General features: G+C 40.1%; 1 protein-coding gene across 3 annotated transcripts in view; it reads left to right on the top strand.

Annotated features, from left to right (window-relative positions):
- MARK1 (microtubule affinity regulating kinase 1) overlaps nucleotides 1–4,737 on the top strand; it is a 69,019-nt gene extending 64,282 nt beyond the window's left edge. For all 3 annotated transcript variants that reach the window (XM_032422494.1, XM_032422493.1, XM_032422492.1), the window contains one exon: nucleotides 2,621–4,737. In XM_032422494.1, the coding sequence (XP_032278385.1) occupies nucleotides 2,621–2,975 (355 nt within the window). In that variant the 3' untranslated portion in view covers nucleotides 2,976–4,737. The remainder of the gene's footprint in view (nucleotides 1–2,620) is intronic.
- Nucleotides 4,738–15,242: the final 10,505 nt, after the last annotated feature.

The raw sequence follows: 15,242 nt of genomic DNA, 5'->3' as shown, positions 1-15,242 counted from the left end.
AAAACTTTATTAAGCATTCCTGGGTAATCTATTTTGCAAACTGTGCTATATTTGTTTGGTCACAATAGTTGAAATGTTTCTCTATTGAGTTAGGTGCCCGAGTCCCCATGGTAGGCAGCCAGCGGGGGAGGCAGGACAAATATTTGTAACTTCCCTTCTGCCTGTCAAATAAACATGAAGGACATTTGTTTTTAGCCCCTCCCTCACTCAGTCGTCACTTTGGAGCCTCTTGGGTCTCATGCTGCCTTCCCACTAAATCTCCCTCTGAGACACGTGGTAATAGTACACTGAGTGCTGCAGGTGGGCCACCTGTCTCTGCTCGGCCCTTTCACGGGCCTGTGTGGCCCTTTCTTATGTTGTTGTGGGGTTTTGTTTTCTTTCTTTTTTTTCTTTTTGCTTTTCAACAAACTTATTGAATGCCTCCTGCCTGTAACTAGGGGGTCATTCGGTTCTCACAACAGCCAGGTGGAAAGTGTCCATTCTACAACTGAAGAACAGTAAGGGGCAGGAGGTCCTGTCATGTCAGGGGCGTGACTGGGGCTCTCGAGCCAGACCCCAGCGTTTGAGCCGTGTCCTACCGCTGGCCTCGCTGTGTGACCTTAGGGAGTTGCTCTAGCTCTGGAGTCGTTAGGGTAAATGAGTAAATAATGCATGTTAGCTGCTGGGAACGGTTCCTGGCACCTAGTCAGTGCCCAGTAAATGTTCGCTGTTACCATTAGTATTAACATTTTCAGGAGCTTTCTACAGTTAACGTCACCAGTGGTGATGCCTTTGAGGTACATGTAGAAAAACATCTTGTATGTGCCTGTCGTCTCAAGGTCACCCGGTGACCTTGGTGGAATGGAAGAAAAACTGATTCCTGGTTTTTGCTTTTCAGCTCATTAGCTCTATGACCTTAGAAAAAGTAAAGCCATCAGTTCTGTTTTTAAAATGAGGGTTCAATCACGTGTTCTCTTGGGTCCCTTCCAGCCCTGGCATGCCGATTCCATACCCGGGGTTGTACGTGTGGTTCTGATAAACGACTCTCATGAGGTCTGCATGCCCAAGGAGGCCTGTGATGCAGTGGCTTAGCGTCCGTGAGCAAAAAGAAAATGATAGAGAAGACAGTGAAATAAACACTGTCTTAGAAATTTATTTTCTCTACTTCTTCCTTTCCTAATTTTCTCAAACTTGCATAGTTTGCAGAGCTTTGGGCTCAGGTACCTAGGAATAAGGAGGAAAATGTATATATAAATGTATACATAAAAATTCATATATACAAATATATGTGCAAATATGTATTATATGATAATATTGACATAAAGTGTATATATGAATACATATATACATATAAACAAAATGTTTATATCATAGGTTATAGACTCCTTTCAAAGTATATCATTTTTTTTTAAATCACATATAAGTGAGCTAGATTAACAAGTTAAAATTGCAACATCTCTATCTGGAAAATTGCTCCACCAATTTAATTACAGGGTCTTCTGAATCATAAATAACCTATTTTACCTTTCTGTGATTATTTGAAATAGGTTTTCTGGTTCTATATTATTTATGGGAGACTTACAATAAGGACGGTTCAGTAAGGTTGATTCGCTTAACAAACATGTGTCCGTCAGCTCCCGTGTGCCCAGCACAGTTCTAGAGTCCTGAGATAGACCAGTGAGCAAAACAGACAAAACCCTTTGGTCTCCTAGAATTTACAGTCTAGTGGTAGAGTCAGACAGTACGTAATAACCGTAATACATAAATGAATTAAGTGGTATCTTAGGGAAAAAATACTATATTAGAACGTAGCAAGTGCCGTAGAGGAAGCACTAGAGCAGAGTTGGGGGGTGCTGGGGGGCCCGAGGGTGGTCAGGCTAGACCGCAGGCAGAAAGTGAGCAGAGATCTGAAGGAAGTAAGGGCGTGAGCCGTGCAGCTCCCTGAGGGGAAAGCCTGAAAGCAACACAGCCCTCAGCGCGGAGGCCAGTGTGTCTTGAGAGGAGGAAGCAGGGAGGAAGATAGTACGAGATGAGGGGCTGGAGGTAGGAGTGGGGGTATGGGTCACGTGGAGCCTGGCAGACTACGTTAAGGATGTCTTTAGCAAAATGATGAAACCCCGAGAGGGCCTGACGTCTACACTTCCACGTGTGCTACGACCTGATGCCTTTACCTCGCCATACAGCATCCTTTGTCAGCATGATCAGGTGTAAATAATCCCCCTGTAGCCATTCCTACTAGCCTTGCCCCCAGTCCTTTCGCTACCCAAAAAAGGTAGGGAAAAAAAGGGAAATTTATATTTTTTAAAATGTGTATTTATAAGTAGAATGCTAGCGGTTTCTGTTTGTGTAAATGTACAGGAAATGGAGAATCTGCTTTTGCAGGGAACTGACAAAGTGTTAAGTTCTTCACTTTCAGCTGTAAACTTGTTTCCCACAAACAAAGCCAAGGCAGATGGTGTCCCGGGGTCTGTTTTGGGGACAGCAAGGTGACACAAATGTTTGTAATTACCTGAAGGTAGTCTGTAAATTGGGTAGTTTCATTAGACACTGAGCGATGACCACTTAGATTTCATGTGTGCTTTGACTTGTTTGCTGAATGGAATTTTTGTTTCCATTCTCTCCCTTTGCCCTCCCCTTCTAGAAGTACGTCAGGGGAACCAAAAGAAAGAGACAAGGAAGAGGGTAAAGATTCTAAGCCACGTTCTTTGCGGTTCACGTGGAGTATGAAGACCACTAGTTCAATGGACCCCAATGACATGATGAGAGAAATCCGGAAAGTGTTAGATGCAAACAACTGTGATTATGAACAAAAAGAGAGGTTTTTGCTTTTCTGTGTCCACGGAGATGCTAGACAGGACAGCCTCGTGCAGTGGGAGATGGAGGTCTGCAAATTGCCACGGCTGTCACTGAACGGGGTCCGCTTCAAGCGAATATCTGGGACATCTATTGCCTTTAAGAACATTGCATCTAAAATAGCGAATGAGCTTAAGCTGTAAAGAAACTCAAATTTACAGGATCAGGGAAGATACATTCACATATGAGGTACAGTTTTGAATGTATTGGTAATGCCTAAGGCGATTGGCCTGTGAGTCTCCCCCCATGTAGAATTCGCCCTTCATGCAATAAGGACATACATAGTTAGGGACTGGACAACTCAAGTCCGTGTGAAGTATACTAAATATCTGTAGCTAAAAAAGTAGGTTTCACATGTACAGGTAAGTATATTGTGTATTTCTGTTCATTTTCTGTTCATAGAGTTGTATAATAAAACAGATGATTGCTTAAAGAACTTGTATAGTTGTCTAGATTTCTGCACATAAATGTATGTTTGACACTTTCAGTTGGAGATGTTCTTCCCTGTTATTTACATTCTGGTGGGTTTTTTAAATTCTTACCTCCATCATGCAATTTTGAAAATTGTGTCCAGAATTAAAAGTGCACAGAAATAGTCTTTAAAGTTGTAGCATGGACTTCTAAAAATTATTTTTAAATCCTATTTAAATTTAAACCAGGAGCTGATAAATAGATCAGCTTTACTGTACACAGAATTATTCCTGCTTACCTATGCTCTTCTCCTTGTTCTCAGACAAGGTGTAGTTGAGAAAATACAAAATGTTTACAGTGTTGGCACTTAGAGTTTTTAAAATGAACTACATGAAAATATTAATAGCTTCGCCTTGAGCTAAGAAGTACTGGGGAAAAAGTTAAACCCGTATCAAATTTCCTTTAAACTTTAAAGTGTTTTCTGGCCCCCTGCTAAATGTAGCAGCAAAATTAAAAAGAATCAATACTCCATCTGGCTATTATAAGTGTAGACTGTCACTTAGGTTTGCTGCCTTCTGAATACCGCAGTGTAATTGCGGAGATAGAATATCGGGACTGTCTCATAGCACAAACTCATCTTTACAGTGTTGATCAATGCATCAGCTAAGAAATAATGCCACCTCAGGAACTAACTGGCATTGGGAACATTTACCTATTCTCCTCCCATCCTTTTCACCTGCCCCCGACACAGTAATATCTGTAAGGACTTAGGAGACTTTTGAGCAAAACCTACTATTTATAACAGTGTATTATTGATTTACGCTTATGTGGTTGTTGAGTTTGTTCCCATGTAACATGTTTGTTTTTAATATTTTGCCAGATTTCTTGTATTTATTCCACATCGTTATGCCTATAATGTGCAGCTTTGTAATTGGGCATTTGCCTCCTTTTCTTTCATAATTAGTGATATATGCGATGTAAAACCACTAGGAAAGGTACATTTTAATACTTGTTATTTTTTACTGAATTAGCCTTGGAGGTTGACTGTGCAATGTTATTTAATGTTGTAATTACTGTAATATCAACATATGGGCCCCATCTGCACACTCCTGAGAAATGGAAAAGTGTATTCAAATTTTATCAGTTCAAAGGAGAATAAAGCTGTGATAAATACTGTAATTCTAACCTACATCAGAAAGCTCTACGTGTAGGTGATGTGCCATTCCGTAATGGCATCCAGACTAGGGTGAATTTTACATTCTGTACTGTACTGTGACGTAGCTTTCCTCTGTAACAGTTCTGTTCTAAAATGAAGTGTATTTTTGCCTTAGCAAAGGATGGTGTTTGGAAAAAAAAAAAAAAAACTGTGTAGCCCCTTTTTAACCTAGTGTTCATTCAGAAAAATTGATGCAAATCTTTATTCACTTTCACTGGTGCACACTGAAATTTTACTTGAACAGTTCTCATAATAAAGCACTTGTCTTCTGCTCTTTATCAGAATGTGAATTACCTGTTTTTTAGCACAAAAGTATTTTGTATGGGGAGTTTATTTCATGTGTTCTAAATTTAGTTGGCAGGGGGTGAAGCTATGTAGGTTTTCAAAATGTCGTCATGATAAGAAAAATTGATCTTTTTATGGGAATTCCTAGCATCAAAACACTTTAAAAAAAAAATTGCCATCGTGCCTTTTCCAATGTAGAAACTGATGGTTTGGTTTTTTTGGTTTTTGGGGTTTTTTTACATTTTCTCACTCTGGTTAACTCTTACATGTTTGTGGCAAGGAATTTTACCTCAATATATTTTATAAACTAAAAATGAAATCTTGATATTCACTTCAGATTTTCCCATTTTATATGACAACATAACTATTTTTAGAAGAGTTAGAGGAATTTCACAATATGTTTGCATAAATAAATACCACTTATATTCACTGGCTATGTGATATCAGGGTTTCCTTGGTTTTGTTTAAATATTATTTGACATAACATCCCTAAAATTCATTATTTTGTAGAGACGAGGATATAGTATTGAATTTGATAAATAAAAATTTGACAAATAATAAAATGAAGTATACTCAAGAATCTTGACCCAATAATATTGTCTAAGGTAGGATTTGATTTAAAACCTGAAAGACCTTGGGGCGCCCCGCTGGCTCAGTCGGTGGAGCATGTGACTCTTGATCTCAAGATCGTGAGTTTGAGCCCCACGTTGGGAGTAGAATTTACTTAAAAAAAAAAAAAAAAAGACCTTTTGTGAAGTGATTTTCACCAACAGAATCATTTCACAATGTGGGCAACAAAAATGACGTGATGAGTGAGACACCAATTTACTGTAAATAAGTGAGCCCAGTAGAATGCATACATTAACCACAGTGGTCTCTGCCTTCGTTTTTAAGTCTGTCACAGTACCCGCTGTGTCTTAAGACCTATGAAAGAATTGTAAAAGGTGGTTCCTACTTCTCCCGAGATTTTGGTGCATTTTGGAAAGACAAAATGTAAGACCCACAAAACCGTAAAAGGCACACCCGCAGAGGAACTATGAAAGTGCTCAAGCAAGCACAGACAGTAGCTGCCATAGGAATTCAAGGAAAGGTGAGTTTTGCGTAAATAGGAGAAAGAAAGACCTTTTGAGGATTTGGGGATGGATAAAATTAAGAGGCAGAATGGAAATGATCTTTTAGGAAGGAACGTGTGAGAAAAGGCTTGTAGCTAGTAGTGACTGTAAGACATATGTTAAGAAATGCACCACTTAGGGGGGCACCCAGCCGGCTCAGTTAGGGAGTGTGTGACTCTTGATCTCGGGGTCATGAGTTCAAGCCCCTCATTGGGGGTAGAATGGAGAGGTGAGTGGTATAAAATAGCACAACTCTGACATCTTGAAATGAAAACTACAATTTCTGAGAAGAAAAACGCACTGGATAGAATTAGATGAGACATTGCAGAAGGAAAGGATCGTGAGCTTGAAGACATAGTGATAGAAACTATCCAAAATGAAACAAAAAAACAGCTGAGAAAAGATGGACAGTGCATCAAATGAGCTAAAGGACAATGTCAAGCAGCCCAGTGTTTGCCCAGAGTGCCTGAGGAAGTTGAGGTGGGGAGAGACACTCAAAGATATGAGGGCTAGAATGTTTCTAAATTTGCTAGAAACCATAAATCAACAGACCCATAATGTTTAACAAATTCCAGGGTCAAGAGACATGAAGAAAAAGATATCAAGGCATATTAAATGTAATTGCTTTTAAATCAATGGTAAAAAATAAAATCAGTGATAAAACAGCAATTTAAAATAAGCCACAGAGGGGGGCCTGGGTGGCTCAGTCGTTAAGCATCTGCCTTCAGCTCAGGTCATGATCCCAGGGTCCTGGGATCGAGCCCCGCGTTGGCTCCCTGCTCCGCGGGAAGCCTGCTTCTCCCTCTCTCTCCCACTCCCCCTGCTTGTGTTCCCTCTCTCGCCATGTCTCTCTCTGTCAAATAAATAAATAAAATCTTTAAAAATAAATAAAAAATAAAATCAGCCACAGAAAAAAAGACCTATTATGGAAAGAGGAACAAAGAAGAGAAAGACAGCAGACTTCCTGTCAGACACAATGTGAAACAAAAAACCAGTACTGGAAAAAATAAAACTGTCAAACCAGAATACTCAGATACAATATTTTTCAAAAACAAACATGAAATAAAGACTTTCAGACACACAAAAGCTAAAAGAATTCATCACCAGCCGACCTGATACCGTAAGAAATGTTAAAGGAAGTCCTTCAAGCAGATGGAAAAGTATGCCAGATGGGAATCTGCATCTACACAAAGGAACAAAGAGCCAAATTAACAACTATGTTTAGACCAAAAATAGTAACAATGTTGTTATAAGATTTGTAACATGTAGAAGTAAAACTCACATGAAAATGTAGCACAAAGATCTGAAGATTTTTGCAAGGTTCTTTTTACCTTATGTATAATGGTAAAATAGCACTTCAGCATAGATTTTAATAAGTTGAAGATGTATACTATAAACCTTTTTTTAAAACCACTGAAAATATACAGTGGAGTTACAGCTAATGAAAAAAAAAGGAGATAAACTAGAATTAAAAAAACAAAAGACAGGGGCGCCTGGGTGGCTCAGTCAGTTAAGCGTCTGCCTTCGGCTCAGGTCATGATCCCAGGGTCCTGGGATCGACCCCCGCATCGGGCTCCCTGCTCAGTGGGGAGTCTGCTTCTCCCTCTCCCATTTCCCCTGCTTGTGTCCCCTCTCTCGCTGTGTCTCTCTCTGTCAAATAAATAAAATCTTAAAAAAAAAAAAGAAAAACAAATGGAACAAAAGAACAGATAAGAAAATAAAAAACAAACAACAAGTGGATGCTTTAAACCCAACCATATCAATAATTACATTAAATATAAATGACCTAGGGGCACCTGAGTGACGCAGTCAGTTGAGCATCCAATCCTGATTTTGGCTCAGGTCATGATCTCAGGGTTGTGTGGATCAAGCCCCATGTTGGGCTCCGTGCCAGGCATGGAGTCTGCTTGGGATTCTCTCTCTCCCTCTGCCCCCCCAACACTAAAAATAAATTACATATACATATATATATATATCCTAAAAGCCCCAACTAAAAGGCTGCAATTGTCAATTTTTTTTTTAAAGATTTTATTTATTAGAGAGCGAGAGAGCACAAGCAGGGGGAGCAGTGAGGGAGAGGGAGAAGCAGGCTCCCCCCCCACTGAGCAGGCTCAATCCCAGGACCCTGAGATCATGACCTGAGCCCAAGGCAGCTGCCGTACCGACTGACCACCCATGGGCCCCTGTCAAATTGTATTTTTTTAAAAAAGCTATGTTTATGAAAAACCCACTTTAAATATAAAGACACAAGTTAAAAGGATCAAAGAACGGTGAGCTACCTGGTTTAGAGGTAAAATAATGTTCGCTTTCAGGCTTAAAAATCCTAAAGTCATAGAATAAAAATCATCACGCTTAACCACTCTATTTCACAGATCAATAGATTGCACCTCAGTACAATAATTTAGATGCCCGCTGAGGTGGCAGGCTCGGAGTGGAGACGTTCTGTAGACAGGAGATATGAATTGTAACATGGGTAAGAAGCCGGTAAAGGCTTATTTGGGTGTTACCAGCAATATGTGATCAGGAAATGAAATAAAGAGTATGTAATCATAGTCTAACGATGGGTGCTTGGGGAAATAGTAAATTTGTAGATGTTTTCAAATGGGAAAATCATAAACCCTGTGTCTATGGGTTTGGAAACATGAAAAATGAATTCCTTATAGTAGATAATTCAATATTTTTCTTTCTCTAAATTAATATTCTGAATTGTTCTCAAAACTTAGATTATATAGGGGCGCCTGGGTGGCTCAGTTGGTTAAGCGACTGCCTTCGGCTCAGGTCATGATCCTGGAGTCCCGGGATCGAGTCCCGCATCGGGCTCCCTGCTCAGCAGGGAGTCTGCTTCTCCCTCTGACCCTCCCCACCTCATGCTCTCTCTATCTCATTCTGTCTCTCAAATAAATAAAATCTTAAAAAAAAAAAAAAGATTATATATTTTTATAGACACTAGTCTACATGACATAATTTTTTGTAAAGTCACCATGGATAAAAGTTAATTTTTTTTTTTAAAGATTTTATTTATTTATTTGACAGAGAGAGACACAGCGAGAGAGGGAACACAAGCAGGGCGAGTGGGAGAGGGAGAAGCAGGCTTCCCGCGGAGCAGGGAGCCCGATGTGGGGCTCGATCCCAGGACCCTGGGATCATGACCTGAGCCGAAGGCAGACGCTTAACGACTTGAGCCACCCAGGCGCCCCAAAAGTTAATTTTTTTTTAAATTCATCTCATGGGTCTCTAACATCATTTGCATTTTCTGTGTATGAAACTGAACACCACAGTACATTTTTTTTAAAGATTTATTTATAAGAGGGTAACCAGGTGATGTGTATTAAGGAGGGCACGTGTTGTGATGAGCACTGGTTGTTTTATCCTACTAATGAATCATTGAACATTACATCAAAAACTAATGATGGACTATGTGTTGGCTAACTGAACATAATAAAATTTTTAAAAAGATTTATTTATAAGAGAGAGAGCATAGGAGCAGGGGGAGGGGCAGAGGGAGAAACAGACTCCCTGCTGAGCATGGAGCCTGATGTGGGGCTTGATCCCAGGACCCTGAGATCATGACCTGAGCTAAAATCAAGAGTCAGACACTCAACTGACTGAGCCACCCAGGCTCCCCACCACAGTACATTTTTATGAGTATAAAGCAAGAGGTATGTGAAGGAGGAAGATAACATGATTAGGGTGAATTATCTGAGGAAAAAAAGTGAATTAAAAAAAATTACAGCTAGTACATCAACTTTTTCCAAGGCTCTTAGCCATACACACACACACACACACACACACACACACACCGTATAATATGATAATAAGCCCCCAAACGCATTTGTAGATATGGAATCCTATGTAAGGAACATTATCTTGTGTCTTTGTAAGAAAAATTTCTAGCTAGGTAACAAAAGCTCTACCATATGATCACGGCAAATAGACATGTTCTATAAAATTTCCTAAATAATTGCACCTCATTCGGCTTACACTCAGTAGTTGGGTGCTAACATATTTGAAATATAGACCAAATGTGGGCAAATGTCATTTCAATCTTGATATTTTTCTAAGAAAAAGTAATTTTGAAAGAAAGTTTAGCGATATTCACTTTGAAAATTGGAATATGGGGGCACCTGGATAGCTCAGTCAGTTAAGCATCTGCCTTTGGCTCAGGTCACGATGGCAGGGTCCCGGGATCGAGCCCCACCTCGGGCTCCCTGCTCAGCGGAAGCCTGCTTCTCCCTCTCCCTCTGCCCCTCCCCCTGCTTGTGCACTCTCACTCACTCTCTCGCTCTCTCTCTCTCAAATAAATAAAATCTTAAAAAAAAAAAGAAAATTGGAATATGAAGTTGAAAAAAATTGGCTTTTGAGAAACACTAGTTTCAGGTCATTTTTCGTTAAGTCATGTTTTAACTGAGATGGTGCCATGGAAATAGTAAAGCAAGTAAAACCATGGAAAATCCCACCTCTTTAATGTTTGTGAGAAATCAAATTTCCTGAAACATTTTATATAATGTCCAACTCATGGTCTTTTCATATATAAGCAAAGCCAAGTTCATTATAGGTTCTCAATGCTAATATTATTAAAGTGGAACCTGAGTTATGTTGAGTTGATTATTTTTTCTTTATGCCATCGGTAGTTAAATCATTCTTCATGAGGTATTCTGAAGTTTGATATCATTGTACCCACTTGGGACAAATTTTTCAGCTCTAATTGTAATTTGTACAATTATTGTTATCCATGCCTAGAGTAACTGATAATAAACTTAGTCCAAGAATCAAAATAGCATGGATTGAAAGGGCTCTCATGATGCTGGATCTCCTATGGGCTGGCTCCCAAAACTGGTCGTACCGCTGCTGCTTCAACAGCAACAGGGACAAGGCCAGCCCGCCCTAAATACTCACAGGGCCAGACACAAGAGCACAAAGAAGACCATTGTCCCAAAGCACTCTCTTCTCCCACCCTCACCCCCCAGCTCCAGCCTACAGCTGGAGATGCTCGAAGCACAAGTATGTGGACAGTTTATGAATCTGTCTGTATGTCCTTTAACCACTTATGAGTCTGATAAGTCTATTATCATGGAGCTCACTCTGCCATGTTTTGATTTTGCCAAATATTTAGCTTAAATCAAGTATACTTTCCATGATACTCATTAATAATAACATTAAGAAAGGAAGGAGGAGGAGGGAAGGCTTATCCACTATGTTTTTCTTAGTGAACCCATGCTTATTGTTCATAACTATCTTTCATTTTCAAACATTTTTCTAGAAATCAGTGTTTACCTGTTTTGTCTGTCTCTTGGTGCCTCCCCTATTTGGCTCAGTTTTGCAAAGGACACTTGCAGCAATTTAGAAAGTTTATCCTTTAAGCTGTTCCTGTGCCCTTGACTGTTATTTTTCCATCTGGGAGTCCTAAAATAATTCAGAGGGGCAATAAAAATAATCTTATACTTCTCTTGTTTAAAGGAATAATAAAATGTTTTCATCCTTTTCTTATAAAAGTGACCTGTTCAATGAAAATTTAGAAAATAAGGCTGGGTCTGATTCAAGATGGCAAGGTGGGAGGATGCTGAACTCACGCGCTCCCTTTGACACACTGAATCTAGAACTACACATTGAAAGTTGCCTCTGAAAGAAAACCAACAACCAGCTGAGCGACGCCTACACGTTGGGCAAAAAGCCCCGTACACCAAAAGGGATAGGAGACATTGAGACAGTCACCATAAACCCCACTCCCTGCTCTGCGTCCCACAATCAGAAGGAAACTCTACTTGTAGCTTCTCCCTAAGAGGCAAAGAGTTGGAAAACCACATCTGGCACCCCAACTTTTATGACCCGAAATCATAAAACTCATAGAAGAAAACAAGCAGTAAGCTCTTTGACATAGGTCTTGGTGAGGACTTTTTGGATTTGACAACGAAAGCAAAAATAAACAAGTGGGACCACATCAAACTAAAAAGCTTCTACTCAGCAAAGGAAACCATGCAGAGTGGGAGAAAACATTTGCAAATCATATCTAATAAGGGGCTAATATCCAAAATATATAAAGACAACTCAATAGCAAAAAAAAAAAAAAAAATCCAATTAAAAAATGGGCAAAATATCTGAATAGACATTTCTCCAAAGAAGACATACAAATGGGCAACAGGTACATGAAAAGGTGCTTAACATCACTAATCATCAGGGAAATGCAAAACCACAAGGAGATTTCACCTCACATGTGTCTGGAATGGTTATTATCAGGAAGACAACAAACGCTGGCTAGGATGTAGAGGAAAAGGAACTCTTGGGCATTGGTGGTGGGAATGCAAACTGTGCAGCCACTATGGAAAACAGTGGAGCTTCCTCAAAAAATTAAAAATAGAGCTACCATGTGATCCAGCAATTCTACTTCTGGGTATTTATCCAAAGGAAACAAAAACACTAACTCAAAAAGATATCTGCACCCCCATGTTCATTGTAGCTTTATTCACCATAGCCAAGACAAGGTGACAACTCAGTGTCCATCAGTGGATTAATGGATAAAGAAAATGTAGCATATATACTGTGAAGTAAGTCAGAAAGACAAATACCGTATGATTTCACATGTGGAATTGAAAGAAAGAAACGGAAAAAAAAATGAAACTCATAGATACAGAAAACAGATTGGTGGTTACCAGATTTGGGGGGGGGGTGCAAAATGGGTGAACGTAGTCATAGGTACAAAGTCCCAGTTATAAAATACAGAAGTAAAAAAAAATACCTCATGGAGATACAATGTACAGAATGGTGACCGTAGTTATGAATACTGTCTTGTGTATTTGAAAGTTCCTAAGGGAGCTGATCTTAAAGTTCTCATCACATGAAAACAAGTGTAACTCTGTGTGGTAATGCATGTTAACTAGATTTATTGTGGTGATCATTTCACAATATATATAAATATTGAATCATTGGGGCCCTGGGTGGCTCAGTCGGTTAAGCTTCTGCCTTGGGCTCAAGTCGTGACCTCAGGGTCCTGGGATGAAGCCCCACGTCGGGCTCCCTGCTCAGCGGAAAGTCGTCTTCTCCCTCTCCCTCTGCCCCTCCTCCCTGCTCCTTCTCTGCCCCCCCAAATAAAATCTTAAAAATATATATATTGAATCATTACGTTGTATATCTGAAAGTAATACTATGTCTATTATATCTCAATTTTTAAAAAAGAAACTATGGAGAAGCCAAAAGCAGGAAACAAACATCTCACCATCCAGAAACTACTGTTAATATTTTGCTCGATATCCTCCAGTCTCTTGCCGTGGGAACTTCTGTGTATGATTACCTTGAGCCTGACAACTGGGGACTGATCCAGGGAAGGGCATGGTTGCAAGATGGCAGTAGCCCACACCAAGCTTTACTTGGATTGTGCTTGGACCTGCAGCCTCAGAGGGGAAAGTCCAAAGCAGGAGACCTTCCAGAGACCACATCCTGGAGCCTCCACCCAGAAGGAGAAAAGGACAAGAAAACTCCCAGAGGAGAGATGACTCGGGAGGGAGGGTTTCCTGTGTAGGTGCTGTCTCTCGGCAGCATGGGGGGGAGTCTCTGAGTCAGAGAGCTCTGGAGGGTAGTGCAGCTTGGAGTCTTACAGCATGGCATCGCTGCCCTGTGAAACCTAAAAAAAAAAAGTCAAACTCAACAGCGAGTATACATATATCAAATCATCATATTGTACACTTTAAATACATTATAATTGGGGGAGCTTGGGTGGCTCAGTCAGTTAGGCTCTTTGTTTCAGCTCAGGTCATGATCTGGGGGTCCTGGGATCAAGCCCCCCCCTCGAGTCGTTTTGGGCTCCCCACTCAGCGGGGCGTCTCTTGTCCTTCTCCCTCTGCTCCTCCCCACTCTCTCTCTCTCTCTCTCTAATAAATAAAATCTTAAAAAATATATATGTTATAATTAAGTTTGTCAATTATACTTTAATAAAGCTGGTGGGGAAGAAAAAGAAGAAAAATAGAATTCCCATGTGATCCAGCAGTCCCACTCCTAGGTATGTACTTACTCAAAAGAACTGAAAGCAGGGACTAGAACAGATACTGTACACCCACGATCACAGAAGCATCATTCACAATAGCCAACAGGTGGATGTGCCCATTGGCAGGTGAATGGATAAACAAAATTTGGTGTAGACGTACGTTGGAATAGGAGCCTTAAAGAGGAAAACACTTGGATGAAGCTTGAAGGACATTATGCGAACTGAAATAAGCCAGTCACAAAAAGAAAAATACTAGAAGATTCCATTTCAGTGATGTAGCTAGGAGTCAATTTTATAGAGACAGAAAGTAGAACGAGTGGTGGCCAGGGGCTGGGGGAAGGGGAAAGTGAGAGTTGATGTTTAAATCGGTGCAGAGTGTCAGTTTTGTAAAATGAAAAGCATCTGGAGATTGGTTGCACAACAATGTGAATAGACAGATTCTTAAGAATTACTGTTGTTTTCTACAATCAGAATATGTAATTCAACACCTGCAGTTTCATTAGGTGGGCCTCTTCTGATGTTCTTCTTTCAAGATCGGTGACCCCAAATTTGTATACTTTTGGGTAGCATCTTAATGTCTCCTTTTGTCCTCGTTTAAAAGTATGATTTTTAAAAGGGATTTTACTTAACTATGGAAAGAAGTGAATCCATGAAATGAAACCATGTCTGGCACTTTGTAAGACCTTAATAAATGTTAGCTGTCTAACCACAATAGAAGTTTGCTGTTACTGTTTTTCTTATTTGTTGCCAATATTTCTCACTTGCGGGGTACCTGGGTGGCTCAGTCGGTTGGGCGTCTGCCTTCAGCTCAGGTCATGATCCCAGGGTCCTGGGATCGAGCCCAACGATGTTGTTGGGCTTCCTGCTCAGCGGGGAGTCTGCTTCTTCTTCCCCCTATGCCCCCACCCCCTGCTCGTACACACTCTCTCAAATAAATAAATAAAATCTTTAAAAAATATATTTCTCACTTGCTGTTTGTCTTTTATTGCTTTTAATGGTGGCTTCTGACTTACTGGTCTTTCCTTTATAATTTCTTCATCACTCTCAACCATAAAAAGTCTTCTTCAATCTTGAGATTTAATACATATTTTCTTGCAGTTAGAAAAAAAAAAAAGAAATGAATCCAGACTGAAAGACTGGTTCGGATTTTTAAATTCTTGTCCACTTTGTGTTCTTAACATATCAGGGACAGATGTGGCCTGAGAAATCATCTCACTTATACCCTCATTTCTCTGATGAGGGAGTCAGCTTCGAAGATGTTATAAGAGATTTGGTTCAAAGTCTGACCCTGCAAGGTTTCACACTTGGGGTTCTGGAATTCTAGCTTGCCAACATTCTCATCAACAGCAACGCCTCTCACATGTCTCCTTGTGGACACAATTTTAGAAAAGTGTGGTCTATAAAGCTGCAT

The sequence above is a fragment of the Phoca vitulina genome, unplaced genomic scaffold, assembly GCF_004348235.1.
Source record: "Phoca vitulina isolate PV1807 unplaced genomic scaffold, GSC_HSeal_1.0 scaffold26, whole genome shotgun sequence".
NCBI lineage: Eukaryota > Metazoa > Chordata > Mammalia > Carnivora > Phocidae > Phoca > Phoca vitulina.
The sequence above is the reverse complement of the archived record's forward strand: the minus strand, read 5'-3'. Positions and strand labels throughout refer to the sequence as shown.